This window comes from Triturus cristatus, chromosome 7 (genome assembly GCF_964204655.1).
Source record: "Triturus cristatus chromosome 7, aTriCri1.1, whole genome shotgun sequence".
In the NCBI taxonomy this organism is placed as follows: domain Eukaryota; kingdom Metazoa; phylum Chordata; class Amphibia; order Caudata; family Salamandridae; genus Triturus; species Triturus cristatus.
The window spans coordinates 325,451,792-325,469,721 of NC_140590.1; the positions used below are offsets into that span (position 1 = coordinate 325,451,792).

At 47.2% G+C, this 17,930-nt stretch overlaps 1 protein-coding gene across 1 annotated transcript in view; it reads left to right on the top strand.

Annotated features, from left to right (window-relative positions):
• Positions 1-16,809: 16,809 nt before the first annotated feature.
• LOC146809583 (T-cell-interacting, activating receptor on myeloid cells protein 1-like) overlaps positions 16,810-17,930 on the top strand; it is a 41,163-nt gene continuing 40,042 nt past the window's right edge. Inside the window, exons 1-2 of the mRNA XM_085616426.1 lie at positions 16,810-16,855; positions 17,704-17,739. Of these exons, the coding sequence (XP_085472552.1) occupies positions 16,822-16,855; positions 17,704-17,739 (70 nt within the window). The 5' untranslated portion in view covers positions 16,810-16,821. The remainder of the gene's footprint in view (positions 16,856-17,703; positions 17,740-17,930) is intronic.

Below are 17,930 nucleotides of genomic sequence, written 5' to 3' on the forward strand. Positions count from 1 at the left end.
GGGCTGGCTTCTTGCTCCGCATCCTCGAAATCCAGGAAGTCCTCATCAGAGAATCCATATTCCGGGGGTGGAGACTGGCTCTGCAGGTTGGTGTCGTCACCCTCTGCTGTCAGTTCTTGGTCACCTGTGGGACAGAAGGGAAATGGTCATTGACGTGCACCCCTCAAGCTTGGTGTTAGATGTATCTTATTTACAGGTTAGGCACCACACAGTTTACTAGTTCTCACTTTGTATGTCTGCACAGTACTGTGCATCATGACATGATGTGGAGGTACATATATTACTTGTCCATGGTGTAACATATCAATGGATACCACGCGCCACGTGCAGATTTTGTGATTATGAGGACATGTTGTCATCTAACGACTAGCGGCACAATGACTTTATGTGAGGCTTCTTCGTTAATTACTCTGCCTGGAAGACATTACATCTGAGCATGAACTAGCCATTGTTATCTCATGCATACCTTTGTCATGTCATGTGCATTGCTTTATTTGTTCTACAGACCACGCTTGCTTTGTTTTCATATGGTCCTTCAAGCTCTGCCCCCATGGAACTTACAGATAGCATTTAGTGCTGTGCATGATTGTGCCCTGAATTTCTTCTACATGTGATTTGGTGAGTCACACTTTGGTTGCTGTGACAGTTACATACCCTTAGCTGTCTGCACACTGTAAGTGGCTATTGGATCTTTGTCAATTTTGGTGGGATGTGAGGGCTGGTGTTGTCATATGGCTCCATGCTTTTTGAGAGGAATGGTGGGGTGCATGCACTGTCTACTTACCTGTTCTGTTGTCACATTTGGGTGGAATTTCTGACACATCTCTCTGGGTGTGTGGCGGAGTGCTACATCCTGTGCAGGGGTGGGGCAAGAGGGCCTGTTGGGAGTTGTAGTGCTGGCCTCCCACCCACAAACACCCCTCCCTGTTAAGATGGCTACCTAACTGTAAGTTTGATGAGGGCAATGTAATGTCTGCCACATGCTTCTGGGTGGGGTGGAGTACTCCATCCTGCTCAGGGGTGGGACAACGGGCCTGTTGGGAGTTGTGGTGCAGGCCTCCCACACCCAAACACCCCTCCCTGTGAAGATGGCTACCTACCTGTAAGTTTGGTTGTTGTAGTGCAATGGCTGCCACATGCTTCTGGGTGGGGTGGAGTGCTCCATCCTGCTCAGGGGTGGGACAAGGGGGACTGTTGGGAGTTGTGGTGCAGGCCTCCCACAACCAAACACCCCTCCCTGTTAAGATGCTACCTGCCTGTAAGTTTGATGAGGGCAATGTAATGGCTGCCACATGCTTCTGGGTGGGGGGAGTACTACATCCTGCTCAGGGGTGGGACATGGGGGCCTGTTGGGAGTTGTAGTGCTGGCCTCCCACCCACAGACACCCCTCAATGTTAAGATGGCTAGCTACCTGTAAGTTTGATGGAGCAATGTAATGACTGCCACAAGCTTCTGGGTGGGGTGGAGTGCTCCATCCTGCTTCAGTGGTGGGATAATTGGGCCTGTTGGGAGTTATGGTGCAGGCCTCCCACACCCAAACACCCCTCCCTGTTAAGATGGCTACCTGCCTGTAAGTTTGATGAGGGCAGGGGGAGTGCTCCATCCTGCTCAGGGGTGGGACAAGTGGGCCTGTTGGGAGTTGTAGTGCTGGCCTCCCACCCACAGACACCCCTCCCTGTTAAGATGGCTATCTACCTGTAAGTTTGATGAGGGCAATATAATGGCTGCCAAATGCTTCTGGGTGGGGGGAGTGCTGCATCCTGCTCAGGGGTGGGACATGGGGGCCTATTGGGAGTTGTAGTACTGGCCTCTCACCCACAGACACCCCTCCCTGTTATGAAGGCTACCTACCTGTAAGTTTGGTTGGTGAGATGTTATGTTATGTTAGACATATTTGTATAGCGCATGCTGCCCCAACACCGGGGCGTCCCAGCGCTAGCAGACGGAGGCCAGGGAAGGTGAAGCTACGCAGATAAAAAGACCACCAGGATTAATCTGTTTCTAAAGCCCAAGGATCATGTGCACACCATGCGCACACACCGTGGAGCTAGATGGATGAAAACAGCCGGGTTTTGATCTGTTTTCTAAATGCCCAATGATATTGTGTGCTGCGTGCCGCGAGTGGAATAGAGTTCCATAGGGCAGGGGCTAAAGCACTAAAAGAGCGCCCCCAGCTCTGCTCCTATGCACCCGGGGAGTGCAGGCCAGATGTAGGTCTGCGGAGCGCAGTGCTCGCGCTGCAACATATACTGTACAGAGCCCCTGCAATATCTGGGGGCCCTGGCCTTGTAAGATCTTATGGGTGGTGCAGAGAGTTTTAAACTAAATTCTCTGTTCGATAGGCAGCCAGTGAAGACGGCGCAGAAGATGGGAAGTATGACAGTGCTTAGGAAGGGTGAAGAGAATGCGGGCAGCCGTATTCTGTGCCCTTTGAAGTCTCTTAGTGACAGTTTTATTTACGCCAAGTAGCAGTCCATTGCAATAATCGAGATGTGACAAAGCCACCGATTGGATGATTACGTGTTGTGTGGAAGCATCAAAAATCCCCAGAATGGGTTTAAGACCATCTAGATGGCCGAAGCATGTACCCGCCACCTTTTTGGCATGAAGCTCGAAAGAGAGGGCGTTGTCCATCAGGACCCCCAAGTTCTTGACTACACTTTTCGGTTGGGGTGGAGTGACCACCACTGATACAATGGCTGCCACATGCTTCTGGGTGGGGGGAGTGCTACATGCTGCTCAGGGGTGGAACTTGGGGGCCTGTTGGGAGTTGTAGTGCTGGCCTCCCACCCACAGACACCCCTCAATGTTAAGATGGCTAGCTACCTGTAAGTTTGATGGAGCAATGTAATGGCTGCCACAAGCTTCTGGGTGGGGTAGAGTGCTCCATCCTGCTCAGGGGTGGGACAAGTGGGCCTGTTGGGAGTTATGGTGCAGGCCTCCCACACCCAAACACCCCTTCCTGGTAGGATGGCTACCTGCCTGTAAGTTTGATGAGGGCAGGGGGAGTCCTCCATCCTGCTCAGGGGTGGGACAAGTGGGTATGTTGGGAGTTGTAGTGCTGGCCTCCCACCCACAGACACCCCTCCCTGTTAAGATGGCTATCTACCTGTAAGTTTGATGAGGGCAATGTAATGGCTGCCACATGCTTCTGGGTGGGGGGAGTGCTACATCCTGCTCAGGGGTGGGACTTGGGGGCCTGTTGGGAGTTGTAGTGCTGACCTCCCACCCACAGACACCCCTCAATGTTAAGATGGCTAGCTACCTGTAAGTTTGATGGAGCAATGTAATGGCTGCCACAAGCTTCTGGGTGGGTTAGAGTGCTCCATCCTGCTCAGGGGGGGGGACAAGTGGGCCTGTTGGGAGTTATGGTGCAGGCCTCCCACACCCAAACACCCCTCCCTGTTAAGATGGCTACCTGCCTGTAAGTTTGATGAGGGCAGGGGGAGTGCTACATCCTGCTCAGGGGTGGGACATGGGTGCCTGTTGGGAGTTGTAGTGCTGGCCTCCCACGCACACACACCCCTCCCTGTTAAGATGGCTACCTACCTGTAAGTTTGGTTGGTGGGATACAATGGCTGCCACATGCTTCTGGGTGGGGGGAGTGCTACATCCTGCTCAGGGGTGGGACATGGGGGCCTATTGTGAGTTGTAGTACTGGCCTCTCACCCACAGACACCCCTCCCTGTTATGAAGGCTACCTACCAATAAGTTTGGTTGGTGAGATGTTATGTTAGATATATTTGTATAGTGCATGCTGCCCCAACACCGGGGCGTCCCAGCACTAGCAGACGGAGGCCAGGGAAGGTGAAGCTAGGCAGATGAAAAGACCACCAGGATTAATCTGTTTCTAAAGCCCAAGGATCATGTGCGCACCATGCGCACACACCGCGGTGCTAGATGGATGAAAACAGCCAGGTTTTGATCTGTTTTCTAAATGCCCAATGATCTTGTGTGCTGCGTGCCGCAAGTGGAATGGAGTTCCATAGGGCAGGGGCTAAAGCACTAAAAGAGCGCCGCCAGCTCTGCTCCTATGCACCCGGGTCGTGCAGGCCAGATGTAGGTCTGCGGAGCGCAGTGCTCGCGCTGCAACATATACTGTACAGAGCCCCTGCAATATCTGGGGGTCCTGGCCTTGTAAGATCTTATGGGTGGTGCAGAGAGTTTTAAACTGAATTCTCTGTTCGATAGGCAGCCAGTGAAAACGGCGCAGAAGATGGGATGTATGACAATGCTTAGGAAGGGCGAAGAGAATGCGGGCAGCCGTATTCTGTGCCCTTTGAAGTCACTTAGTGACAGTTTTATTTACGCCAAGTAGCAGTCTATTGCAATAATCGAGACGTGACAAAGCCACCGATTGAATGATTACGTGTTGTGTGGAAGCATCAAAAAACTCCAGAATGGGTTTAAGACCATCTAGATGGCCGAAGCATGTACCCGCCACCTTTTTGGCATGAAGCTCGAAAGAGAGGGCGTTGTCCATCAGGACCCCCAAGTTCTTGACTACACTTTTCGGTTGGGGTGGAGTGACCACCACTGATACAATGGCTGCCACATGCTTCTGGGTGGGGGGGGAGTGCTACATCCTGCTCAGGGGTGGGACATGGGGGCCTGTTGGGAGTTGTAGTGCTGGCCTCCCACCCACAGACACCCCTCCCTGTTAAGATGGCTACCTACTGTAAGTTTTTTTTAACAACACTTTCTATTGGTCAAGAAGGCAAAGGCTGCAGGCCCCTGTATACCCAGGGGATCTGCCACATAGTAGCTAGCAACAGCTCTTGACAGTTTATCATATAAAGGAACAATGGAGAGCTATTCATACATCATCAACAAGAAAACCCCCCACCCTTCCCAACCCCCAACCTCAACCCCCCCCGGACCGCACCACCACCAGACACCACCAGAACCATCTCAGTACAATTAGAGCACAGCACCACGCGTGACATTCAAATAGGCCCCAAGTCTCCATCCGCAGGAACCGGTGCAAGGAAAATGCCCCTATAATCAGCCCACCGCTTCCAGATCTTGAAGTGTTTACCTACTGTAAGTTTGATGAGGGCAATGTAATGGCTGCCACATGCTTCTGGGTGGGGGGGGAGTGCTACATCCTGCTCAGGGGTGGGACATGGGGGCCTGTTGGGAGTTGTAGTGCTGGCCTCCCACCCACAGACACCCCTCCCTGTTAAGATGGCTACCTACTGTAAGTTTTTTTTAACAACACTTTCTATTGGTCAAGAAGGCAAAGGCTGCAGGCCCCTGTATACCCAGGGGATCTGCCACATAGTAGCTAGCAACAGCTCTTGACAGTTTATCATATAAAGGAACAATGGAGAGCTATTCATACATCATCAACAAGAAAACCCCCCACCCTTCCCAACCCCCAACCTCACCCCCCCCCCGGACCGCACCACCACCAGACACCACCAGAACCATCTCAGTACAATTAGAGCACAGCACCACACGTGACATTCAAATAGGCCCCAAGTCTCCATCCGCAGGAACCGGTGCAAGGAAAATGCCCCTATAATCAGCCCACCGCTTCCAGATCTTGAAGTGTTTACCTACTGTAAGTTTGATGAGGGCAATGTAATGGCTGCCACATGCTTCTGGGTGGGGTGGAGTGCTCCATCCTGCTCAGGGGTGGGACAAGGGGGCCTGTTGGGAGTTGTAGTGCTGGCCTCCTACCCACAGACACCCCTCCCTGTTAAGATGGCTACATACCTGTAAGTTTGATGAGGGCAATGTAATGGCTGCCACATGCTTCTGGGTGGGGTGGAGTGCTCCATCCTTCTCAGGGGTGGGACAAGGGGGCCTGTTGGGAGATGTAGTGATGGCCTCCCACCCACAGACACCCCTCCCTGTTAAGATGGCTACCTACCTGTACGTTTGATGAGGGCAATGTAATGGCTGCCACATGCTTCTGGCTGGGGGGTGTGCTACATCTTTCTGAGCTGTGGGACAAGGGGGCTTGGTGGGAGTTGTGGTGCTGGTGCCTGTACACATGCCCCCATGGTAATGTTGCTAGCTACCTATGGGGTGAATCTGAGGGAGTGAATGCTGGATCTGTGAGACATGTGTTGGGGAGAGTGCGGTGCAGATGAATGGAATTGGGCCTAGGAGGTGTAGCTTTGTAGTTGTGCAAGACAGGACATAGCAGTGTAATGGTAGACATTTGTTTGTACTTACCAGCCTCCATTCCCCCAGGTACTCCTGTGAGACTCTCTGGATGCAGTATGGCAAACACCTTCTGCTCCCCGGCAGTGAATGTTCTTGGTGGAATAGGAGGGCCAACGCCAGTCATCTGAGCCAGCTGACCGTTCTTGTTGTTCTTCTGTTTCACCATCCTCTTCAGGTCATGCCACTGCTTCATGATTTCCTGCTTGGTGCGCGGGGTGGTCCCTTCTGCATTGACCTTGTCGACTATCCTAGCCCGCATTTGTGCTCTGGTGGCTAATGGTGTCTGTTGGACCAGATGACCAAACAATTATGGTCCTACTCTGATTATCTCATCTGCCATGACTGACAACTCACAGTCAGTGAATGTGGACATTTTCTTTTGTGCCATGGTGTGTGATGTGCAACTGGTTTGAGGTGCAGTTGTGAGGGTGGTGGTGTAGGTGGTGTGTGTGTGTGTGTGTGTTGTTGTGCTGGTGAGATATGTTGTGTTTTGCCTATCCAATGTGCTGCAGGGTTTAGTTCCTTGAGGGCTGGAGTTGTGCAAATGATTCTGGTCAGGGAAGGGGATGGTTTCATACTCAGCTATGTGGGTGTGTCAAAATGGAGTATTGCTGTCAGGTGTGTGTGGGTTGTCCTGGGCTTTGTATTTTTTAGGTTGCCATGGGGGTGTGTCATTGGGGTGTGTCTGGTGCTTTTGGGGGCTGGGATAGGTTGATGTGTGCACTTGGTGGCCTTGTTGTGTGTTTTTTTGTTGACTGCCATATTTGTCACGGATCGTCCGCGGTGGTAGCTATGCAACAGCCCTTCCGCCAGCTCTCCCATTCATCGCTGTTTGCGATCGCAGCGGTCGGGAACAGCCGATCATCCCGCTGTCACCTCAATGAAATCCTAATTTTACGTGCGGTCACTCCGCTGGCCTAGCGGCGATATTGTGTGTTTATGCCGCAAATCCGACCGCCGCGAACAGATTTTCACCAGCGCCGTACGCTGCCGGCAGTCTTTCATGGGATTGTTCCACCGCGGTTTAAATTTTGCTGCGGTTGATCCTTATCGGACCGCCAGTTTTCCTGCGGTACCAGCGGACGGTTAATTTCCGCTACCGTGGTGGTCGGGATGGTTTTCCGACCGCCATCCTAATAGACCCCTAAATATTAATTGATTAAAATCTATTAACTTCACACCCATTGGCCCTATAAATTCCACAACCCACACCTAAAATTAAACTTAAAAAAAATAATTACACAATTAAAACAATTAATTGTCAATTAAATAATTAATAGTATTTAACAACAAATTAATAATTTAAATTGGTTTACTCCCCACCCTTCACCCCTATAAACCCCACAACCCGCGCCACATAAAAAAAATATTACACAATTAACATAATTAACTATCAATTAATTATTAACAACTAATTATTAATTAATTAAAAATAAATTACTTCCCACCCTTTACCCCTATAAACCCTAAAACCTGCACATACAATATTAATGACTTCGATATTTTAAAAATCAATATTACTTACCTTAAAATCGATAATCTTGCCAATGATATTCTTGCTGACGATATTTCCATTTCACAATATTTTGGACACAATATTTTGGTATGGCGATAACTTCTTTTCGATATTTTGTCTGAATACCGGACTCAGGGGGGTCGGGTAGTGTTTAGGGCTCAGGGGTTTCGAGGGGTTGGGGCAGTGTTTAGGGCTCGGGGGATCAGGATAGTGTTTATAGCTCGGGTTAGGTAGTGTTTAGGGCTCAGGGGGTATTGGGGTAGTGCTTAGGACTCATGGGGATTAGGGGTAGTGTTAAGGGCTCTGGGGGGTCGGGTGCTGTTTAGGGCTCACAGGGGGTTGGGTAGTGGTTAGGGCTTGGGGGGTCGAGTAGTGTTTAGGGCTTGGGGGGGTCGGTGGTGTTTAGGGCTCAAGACAGGGTGGTTAGGGTGTGATCTTTACCACACATCCCTTTACCAGTCATGCCTTTACCACAAAATTGCATGGTAAAGGCATGCGTGATAAAGGAATGCATTGTTTAGACGCATTCATTGTTGGGGCTGCATGGTAGAGGCACGCATGGTTTAGCCATGTGTGCCTCTGTCATACAACCATAGGTATGAATTTCACATCTCATGAGAGCAGGTCAAAGAAAGCAAACATATTATGAAAATGTTTAGCTCCTAGGTAAAGCGGGCAAAATAAATATGCTGGTCACTGTCAGACCTCCTTGACTGCGGCTTTATAGAGTTGACTCATTGCATTATATAATTTCTTCAAAATAACTCTCCCGACTCATTGACTCCTTCTGCAACATGTATTCAGGACTAAGGGCCTGATTAGGATGGCGGTTAGACTTATGTCCGGCCGCCATCCCTTTGGAAACGGGACCGCCCAACTGGCTGTGGGCGGTCCCGCAACCGTTATCACGATGCGACTGCCTTCAAGGCGGACGCAATGTGTATCTTTTGTATTGCGGCGTGTGCTGCGGGCTGCAGCACACGCCGCAGTACAAAAGATACCCTCTGTACATATCCCTGCAATATGTGGCAGGCACCATGCGGTGCCTGCCACATGGTGCAGGGATATGTAAGGGGCACCGTAGGTGTCCCCCATGGCCCATGTCGGAGGACCAGGGAGGAAGGAGGGACCTCTACGGGCCCCCAATGTGCCTTTCCGCCTGCCTTTTCATGGCGAGTAAACCGCCACGAAACGGCCAGCAGAAACTGACATTATAATACCTACGGCGGTGCCGGAGCAGGCACCGCCACCATTGTAGGCATTACACTCTGTCCATGGTAGTCGGTCTCTCCAAACGCCAAGCATCCGCCCGCCATCATAATGCGGCGGGCAGTAATGCAGGGTCCAATGGCAGTGGGATCGCCACCAACGGGCTGGAGGTGGCGGTCCCACTGTCATTGTAAAGAGGCCCTAAGCCCTGTACAATAAATAGCTTTTACAATTTTACTGTACATCTGCTCCTAGTATTTAGCTTTAGTAACAGCTGTAGTGGTTTGGGTTATTCTTGTGGGTCGGATAAAATATCGTTGATGGCAGCTGTATAAGGATACTTCTCAAAGCAAAACCAAAGGTGATGATGGACTGAGTATTGAACATTGCAAGCCCTTACCCCCAGTCAACTGATCTGGGTTTAATCCATCATTATTCTTTAGCTCACTCCGCCACCCCAGTTCAGACATGGCCATATGCAAATCAGTCTGACCCTGTGCCTCATGGGATTAAACCCAGATCAGTTGTCTGAGGGTGAGTGCTTGCAATGTTCAACACTCTGTCCATCATCCCCTTTGGTTTTGCTTTGTTCGCCCTAAGTTGGCAGGGTATGCCCAGACGTGGGTCCCTTGCTCACTTTGCCACTGGATTCAAGATAGCCTGGCTGATGAGGGTTATGAACCCGAACCGGTCCCAGGATGCTTGTTTCCGGTCCAGGGAAGACATGGCTTGGCAGTTCAGGCTGGACTGTTCCCATGAGGCACAGGGTCAGACTGATTTGCATATGGCCATGTCTGAACTGGGGTGGCGGAGTGAGTTAAAAAATTATGATGGATTAAACCCAGATCAGTTGACTGGGGGTGAGTGCTTGCAATGTTCAACATTCCGGCCATCATCCCCTTTGGTTTTGCTAAGGATACTTCTCACTCATGTAATTCAGGGCTATATTACGCATTCTCAAGAGGCAAGGGCTCTCTTAAACTTTATTGAGATACAGCAGCTGTCCAGTTAACCCTTTGTTTAATGAAGTACAGAGCAAACACTTCATATTTAGCAAAACAGTTATTCACCATATCATAATTCAAAATATTTCAAATAGGTGGAATTAGGTATTATACATTTTTTTCCTCAAATCAATTTTCTGAAGATGAGCCAATTGGCCATCTTTTTCACCACCCATAATTCCGTTTTATACAGTCTTCAAGATTGTGTTTTGTATCCTAAAATATCTAATGGTGCGGACAGTGCTCTTTCACACAACATCTCACTGTCAACAGACCTAGCATGGGAACTATTTCTCCGGAAATGCATACTCAAATTTGTACAGACTCCTGTTGTTGCGCATTGCCAAGTAAACAGGTTTTGTTGCAGGAATTCTGCACAGACACTGAACTATGTTCAGGATTATGGGACCTCGTTGTATAGGGGCTAAGCCTTCCTACCACCTTAGTGCCCACGAGCCCAGGACCGACTAGCTATAGTGTCTTACTCACTCTCCTACTCACAGATGGAGAAAAAACCAATGATTAGACACCCCCAAACACAACACTCCCATATCTCTCAGGAATCACAGTAACAAGACACACCTTTTCACTCACATTCTCGTACTTGTCCACAATAAGATCTGACAGAAACACGAAAATAGTTGAAAATATTTATTTTAACTAACATGCTCTAAAATGCTGTATACGAGCCACCACCAGCAGCAAAATCCATAATATCAATACAGTTAGCATTGCAGAAAGGCCATATATCATAAAGGGAGATATCATTTTATAAAGACAGTGGATAAAGGACTATAAGGCCTAACCACCCTCCCCATGGTAAGCAGAAGTATTATTATATAATAGAAGTTCTCTGGGCTAAGTCAGCAGACCCATACCTCAGGCCATAGATCGTATTTCTACATCACAGGTGCAGGTTGCTCTTCTCCCTGGAAAGGTCCCTTTCCAAGTGTGTGTTGCCTAAATGTGCATCCACATAATATCAATGTACGATCCTCCAGCAGAAACAGCAGCATTGGTATGTTTTGTCTAAGTGCTAGGGCCTGACCAGAACAGAATAACAAGAGTCAGTGTTTATCGACCTTGCTCACTGTGTTCAGACTAAACTCCAGGGGCAGGCAGAGAACGAGCACCGCAGAGAGTTCTCATGCGAAAGGCATAAACAGAGTCGTTCAAAATAAAGACATGCAGTGTCGTGCACAAAAGCATCATCATGGCTATTGGGCTCATGCTAACTTAAAGATGTCGATAATGTCTCTAGTAACCACGTGACAGTTTATTTATAATTTACTATTTTCAATTAAGTGGAAAACATTCTGTGGAGTGAATGGTCTACCATGGACGTTAGTTCACATTTATATTCATTGACCACTAACTTCTTATGTTCACTGTAAATCTCAAAAGAATTCAACAAATGGTCTAATGAGTTCCAGGCCCTCACCAGCAAAATTGGATCATCAGCAAAGAGCCGGCAAGGAAGCAAGATCCCATTATCTATTGCACAGCCAGCATCAGTAGACAGCACGTGTGGCCAAGGCCATTAATACAAGTTTTAAAATAAACAGCACAAGGAGGCACACCCATGTCTGAACCTCTACCAAACTCTATAGCTGTCAGTTGTTCTCCACCATTGCAGTACCGCACACTTGAAGAATTGACTGTACAAGATTAATGACCTTGGTTCATCGATCTGTTGGAACCTGACAGCTGTAGAGGGACTTCCTCAAAAACATCTGTTCGCTTTATAAAATTCCGGCATCAAGGCCAAGAAGCCTATATATAGCGTCCACTTTTGAGGGCGACTGCATTACAAAGTTTATACCTTGCTCATCTGTGCTGATCCCTAGTCTAAAACCTACCTGACAGTTCACAATAAAAATATTTTCCTCTCTTTGCATTTTTTCTACTTTATTAGCAAATACATTTTGACCGTGTTTGCCACTTCATCCAATAGAGACATTGGCCAGCAACTTCCTGAGGTCAACCTAATAATGTGGATGGGAATAACCATTGCACTAAGTCATGGTGGTAGAACAACACGCCTTTTGGCACAAATTTGTAAGTAGCACTACTAGAGTGACATCCATGAATATGGATTGTAAAGACATCTCTATCTTCTTAACTTCTATCCAGAACTTCACAGGCTGTATCACTGCACCATCCTACTCTTCACTGGGACGATGGCTATATGTTTAAACCATTGCTCTTGTCCAATAGGTACCTCTGGGGCATTCATGAGCATTCACTTCCTTTTGGTCAATGACTTCTATGATTCTGCTCAATGTATGTGGTAGTTACTGCATACAGGATTAATTTTAGCTTGAGGCTGCAAACCCTTTCTTTTTCAATCATTTTTAAAAAATCACTACCGATTGTAGCCAAACTCATTTCTCCTTGCTCCAGAACTTGGTATGATCTAATAGCTGCATTTTAATTGTTTCAAAATGTATTGAGACCTATCAGTTTTCTATGGGTTTTTATAAAACGTATTGCTGAATGACCCTTGATAGCTGTGCATGCCTTAAGATAGCAAGGTGTGCAAGATTGATTCTACCAAATTGTGATACCTGACGTCTGTGGGCACAGGGAACCCCAAAATTCTAGACACCCCAAAAAAAATTCTCAACAAAAATGCTAACATTCACTGGATCAGAGACAGTGGTAAATGTAAATTAAGTAAATGGGCCCACGTAATAAAATAATAAAATGTTAAAGTGTTTTATTACAAAATTCAAAAACAAGCAGCACAGAGTCAGTGCTGTGAAGGCTCTCAATGAAAAGGCAAAAGTCATAAGTGGGCAGCAAATTCAGGAGGATAACAGACAGAATCACTAATAGAACAGGAAAGTCTTCTTGGTCACCACCAAAATCAAGAGTTTTTAATCATTATTTTCGCAAACATAACTACAGAAACTGCAGAATCACTATGGTGTAAGTGAATATATAATTGCATTGGCAAATCAGAGCACATGAAAAATACACGTCATAGTCTCTTAACACTTAAGCACTTAAGCACTACATGAATAATTATTCAGCCCTCTCTATGCTAATGCCATTCGGAGATGCTAGAGCAAACTAGAAACGAGATACACTAATAATAAGATGTTATATGAGTGAATAGGGCACTGTGAACCAGAGAAAGAACCTTAGAACAAGAGTTGCTGTTTGTGACTGAGCTGGGGAAAGTTAATTGAGGCCAGAATAAATAATGATAGTGGAAACAAATCAGTACATCTCAGATTAACTGTGTGCTGCAGAATTTGCAAGAAGAGACATGGGAGGGGGGAGGGGTGGGATGCCAGAGAATGACTGTCAGGGTGTCTTCCATTTCCGAAAAGATGATGCATATACCTAAATTAAGGCCCGGATTACACATTTTAGAAAAACGTATTCCTATACATCTAGAGAATTTGTTTCAAAAGCAACAGTACAGTATACATGTGTAATCGTGTGAGAAAGTACAATCTGCACGTTGTTAATGATGCACAAAATATAAAGCCATAAAAATCTTTCACACTTCCATATAATGAGTGTTCACTATATTTGCCTCTTTGTGTAACTTATTTACAATATGACCTTGTTGGATCAATTGGTGCAAACTAACATAGCAATAACGGCCACTGCTGCCATGACTGGTGGGGTATTTGAGAGTGTTATCAACCAGCAGGGTTTCAAGTACACATGGTACATAAAAGCGTCAGCAGTGAGGGTGAACATATTTAGCAGTGGTAAAGAAGCAGGTATTGTAGGAAATGTGTTTTCATTGCTATGTCTTATGCCAATCAAAGGTATCCTTTGTTGCGTCACAATGCCCTCTGTTTTGGATTTCACTGAGAGTATATGGTTTGAGGGTGTCTGTTGTGTTTAGATGCATATGTGAATGTCTCTTTTGTACTGTAGACTTGCATACATGTGAAAAGATGTACTCAAGTGTTACTGTTTTTGGAGCCTGGAGCTCCAATGTTAAAGCATTACCAAACTAGGCTCTACTGTCTTGTATTTGTATTGCACTTTGATTTATATTGCAATTGATACCCATATTAAGGTGCTAAAACATATTAGCAGACGGGTATCATGCTACACTGTGGGGACTGCTTGATTAGAAGGATTTTCAGATGCCGTGTGACCTATGTGGAGGTGTTTTCTTCTCATGTGTGGTGGATCAGAGAGGCCCTGTTATCCCGATGTTGGTCACTATGCAAACTTCTGAAGTAGGGTCAGGATGAATGAGGGACAGAATGCATGGATTTATATTGAATTATTTCATGATTGCATTTGGTTGGGTGCCTGTGGAAGTTGCTGATATGGGAAGTGTTTTGGGTTTGTGGTTGATTTGTAATGGAATGTGATTCCTGGGTTAATGCAGTGGTTTAGGCACGCTTATGCTTGGAGTGGATTGAACTAGAATAAGTAACGCGCATGTTATGTTATGTTAATGAGATTTATACACTGCACAGCTACTTGAAAAGTGTCCAGGCGCTAAATCAGGCATAACAGCACCAGCAATGATTGTCCTATGAAGTTTGTTGGAAGAGCCATGCATTTAGTTTTCTCTTAAAAATGGGGAGATCAATTGTGGTCCACAGATCCAAAGGGAGTTTATTCCATGTGACCAGCCCAAGATATGAGAAAGATCTGCCACCTGTTCTAAACCAACGAATTTTGGGAACCCCAGCCAAATGTTCAGAGGAGGAACGTAGAGTTCTAGAAGGGACATAGTCATGAATATTCTCTCAGATACCCGCCTGCCGAATTCTGCACCACCTCAGGTCTACCCAGAAGGTACTCAGGGAGACGCAAGTAAAGAGCATTCCTGTAGTCGAATTTGGAAGTCAATAATGCTTGGATTACCTTTCTCTTGGAACCCTCTGACAGTAAGCGCAGGAAGTTTTTCAACATCCGTAGCAGCCCGAAGCAGAATAGTGGTTGAAGGGAGCAGGCCCTATCAAATTCAATGCCTAAGTTCTTTATGGCATCCTGTTGAAAACCAGGGAGGGGAGCGTCCTTTGGGCCAAAGGGATCTCCATAGATCTGTCAAAGATCGACCGAAGGCCACAATCTCTGTCTTATCCAGATTGCATTTTAATTGGTTAATCGTCAACCAATGAAACATCTTAGAGAGCCAATTTTTAATAGCTTCTCCAGCAAACTCTTCTCCCTTCCCACAGGAGAAGTGAAGGTGCGGTTGTGCCTACTATCATTGACTCGAGTGCTAGGTTCTGTTTCATAGCTGCAATGGGTCCCAAATTGTCTACTGTTCATAAATTCCTCGCAGTAAGTAGAATTTGTTCTTTAGTGGATGTGTTTCTGCATCATTAGTTAAGGAAGAACCATGCCTTTCCCAAACCAATGTCATGTTCCATAACTTTGAAGCTTTTTATGCAAGAGGGATGATCAGCCGAAATGCTAATGTTGAATAAATTGTTCTGTGAGTATCTTTGGAACATAGCTCTAAGCTTGGAGGATCAATGGGCCCTCGCCTTGGGTGGACCTCTTGAGCATGCATGATGTCGACCTGCATTACACAAGTGAGAAATATCCTTATACAGCTGGCCATCAACGATACTTGATCTGACCCACAAGAATAACCCAAACCACAATACCTGTTACTAAAGCTAAAAACTGGGGGTACATGTACAGTAAGACTGTAAAAGCGATCTATGACAGGGCTTAGTCCTGAATACATGTTGCACAATGCGTCAATGAGTCGGGGGAGTTATTCAGAAGTAATTATATAATGCAATGAGTGAGCTCAGCAAAGCCGTAGTCAAAGAGGACCGACAGTGACCAGGTCATTTTTATTCCCCCCCCCCCCTTTAAATAGGAGATAGAAGTTTTCATAACGTGTTTGGTTTCTTTTACCAGCTCTCATGGGTTGTGTGACTCGTACCTATGGCCCGGTATTTACAGAGGGAATCATGTTGGTTCAATCATCATGAAAACGAAGTCCAGCATTTTCATCGGGCAAGCACCCTGCAAGAGGCCGAGGCAAGAGGCATGAGTCCTGCACATGCGCAGTAGCTGCAGGAGTCGTCACTAGCCTGAGCATGGGCTGGGTTCCGACACAGACCCGGCTGGGGCCCCTGGGCCAATCGCTACATTGCACTTTCGTTGCACGTGACTATCTGCAGCATTCCAAAGTGAACACATGCTATTAGAAATATGTTCCAGTCTCTTCCACTGAAATGAATGCACCGTACCCAGTGTTTTACATGCCTGGTAAATGTGACGCTAAGCTAGTCCATTTCTTCAGTGCTAAGCCAATCACATCAGCTAGAGAGCATACACGTAGGAGCCACAAGATTTCTAAAGCCTCGATTGGGCGTGTAAAGGAGACCAATCTTTACGCACTAAGGGGCAGATTTACAAGCCCCATTCGCCACTTTTGCGTCAGTTTTAACATGGGAAAAGTGACGCAAAAGTGGCGCAAGGGGCTTGTAAATCTGCCCCTAGGAGTCCACACAACCACAAGGTTCCCCTGTAACGTGAGGCTCGCACCATCACTCCTGCATTCAGAAAGTAACCTAGGACTCATCTCTTCCAAGAGCACCTCATCAGCCCGTGGTAATGCTAGAGTCCCTCAGCCTCCAGTCCCGTGTCTCGCCTCCCTTGCCATTGCACGTACTCCAGCATCATCCCCCTTCCAGCCTTGCCGTCGCCCCCTTTGCTTTATACGGTTCTACTTTGCTTCCCTGGTAGGTTTGTGCTGTGTAGGTACCATTGCCTAGCTCCATAAATTATTACTGTAAAAGAGTAATTGAGAATGGAGAATTTCTCAAAGATGATAGCTCACATCCAGCGCGTGCTACTTGTGTCTCTCCGTGCATTGTCACTCCCCCGTCATCCCACTTCCTCCTAAGCTTCTATATATATCTTTGAGCCGGGCTGCGTCAGATGAGTGTTCAGGAGTCACCATGTCGAGAACAGTCCCTGTCCTTCTGGCAGTTCGTGAGTATGAGGCTCAGTGGCTCTGAGCTGCTTCTGCTAGTCACTTCTTGGCCCACCTGTGGCCTCTTCTGGGTGGGCGAGGCCACCTGAGCCAGCTCGGTGTCACCTCCGTATTTGGAAAGCGCGAACTACTCACCCTTATGGGTCTCAAGGCGCTGGGGGCCGTCGTTGAAATTAAGGGAGCTATTGCCCAGAGTCCCATGGTCCTGAGCTGAGCTGCTGCCAGAGCCGAGGACCGAACCGGGAACCCTGTACTCCGAAAGCCAGCTGCCTTGGCTGCTGTACCACACCTCTCCACCAATGTGCTTCTGAGGGGTAGTCTGTGCCATGTAACCAATCATCCTTATGGTCCACACTGAAGCGGGTGCAGAAGGGCTTCTGAAAACAGCATGGGAGAAACTAGTTTGGGTTCAAGCTTAGGATCCAGAATGAAGCTCTTTGCCAAGCAAGAAGCATGGAGAGCAGTGGGATCTGCCTTGTTTGTAAATTAAATGAAATTAAAATTAATATTAAAATGTCAGCCTTCCTCAAGAATGAATATTGATTTCAGGGAGTCATTGGTACAGAAAGAGTATTGCTTAGCATACTTAATTGATTCCACAGAGTCATTTCATGCTCTAAATATTTGAATCCTTTGCATTCTGGGGACATTTGGTGGCAACAGCTGGCCGCAGTACACACCGCTGTCCTGTGTTTATGGATGGGCATAATAAATAAGGATGGGGGATGCGAAAAAGGGCTGGCACTGTTCCCTCGAGCACATGATCTATAAGTGACCGCCATCAGCACCACACTTTGGTTTCAGTGAGCTTTCCAAGACGTTAATGGTCTGTTCTCCTTCCCTACAGTTTGCTTCCCACTCCAGACGTCCAGTGCTGTCCACAGTAAGTACACCTGCCGCGCATCTGCTGTTCAAACTTTGCTAAACTAACTTCAGTGTCTGCATTTTAAACAGACGGCTGTTTTCTAAGTTTCGAAGTTGTTTGTTCAATTCACTTCTTCGCTGCGTACTTTAAACCTATGCCAGCCCTAAGTGCTACAAGCCATGCTCAAAATCAGTGCAGTTCTTGGCTTT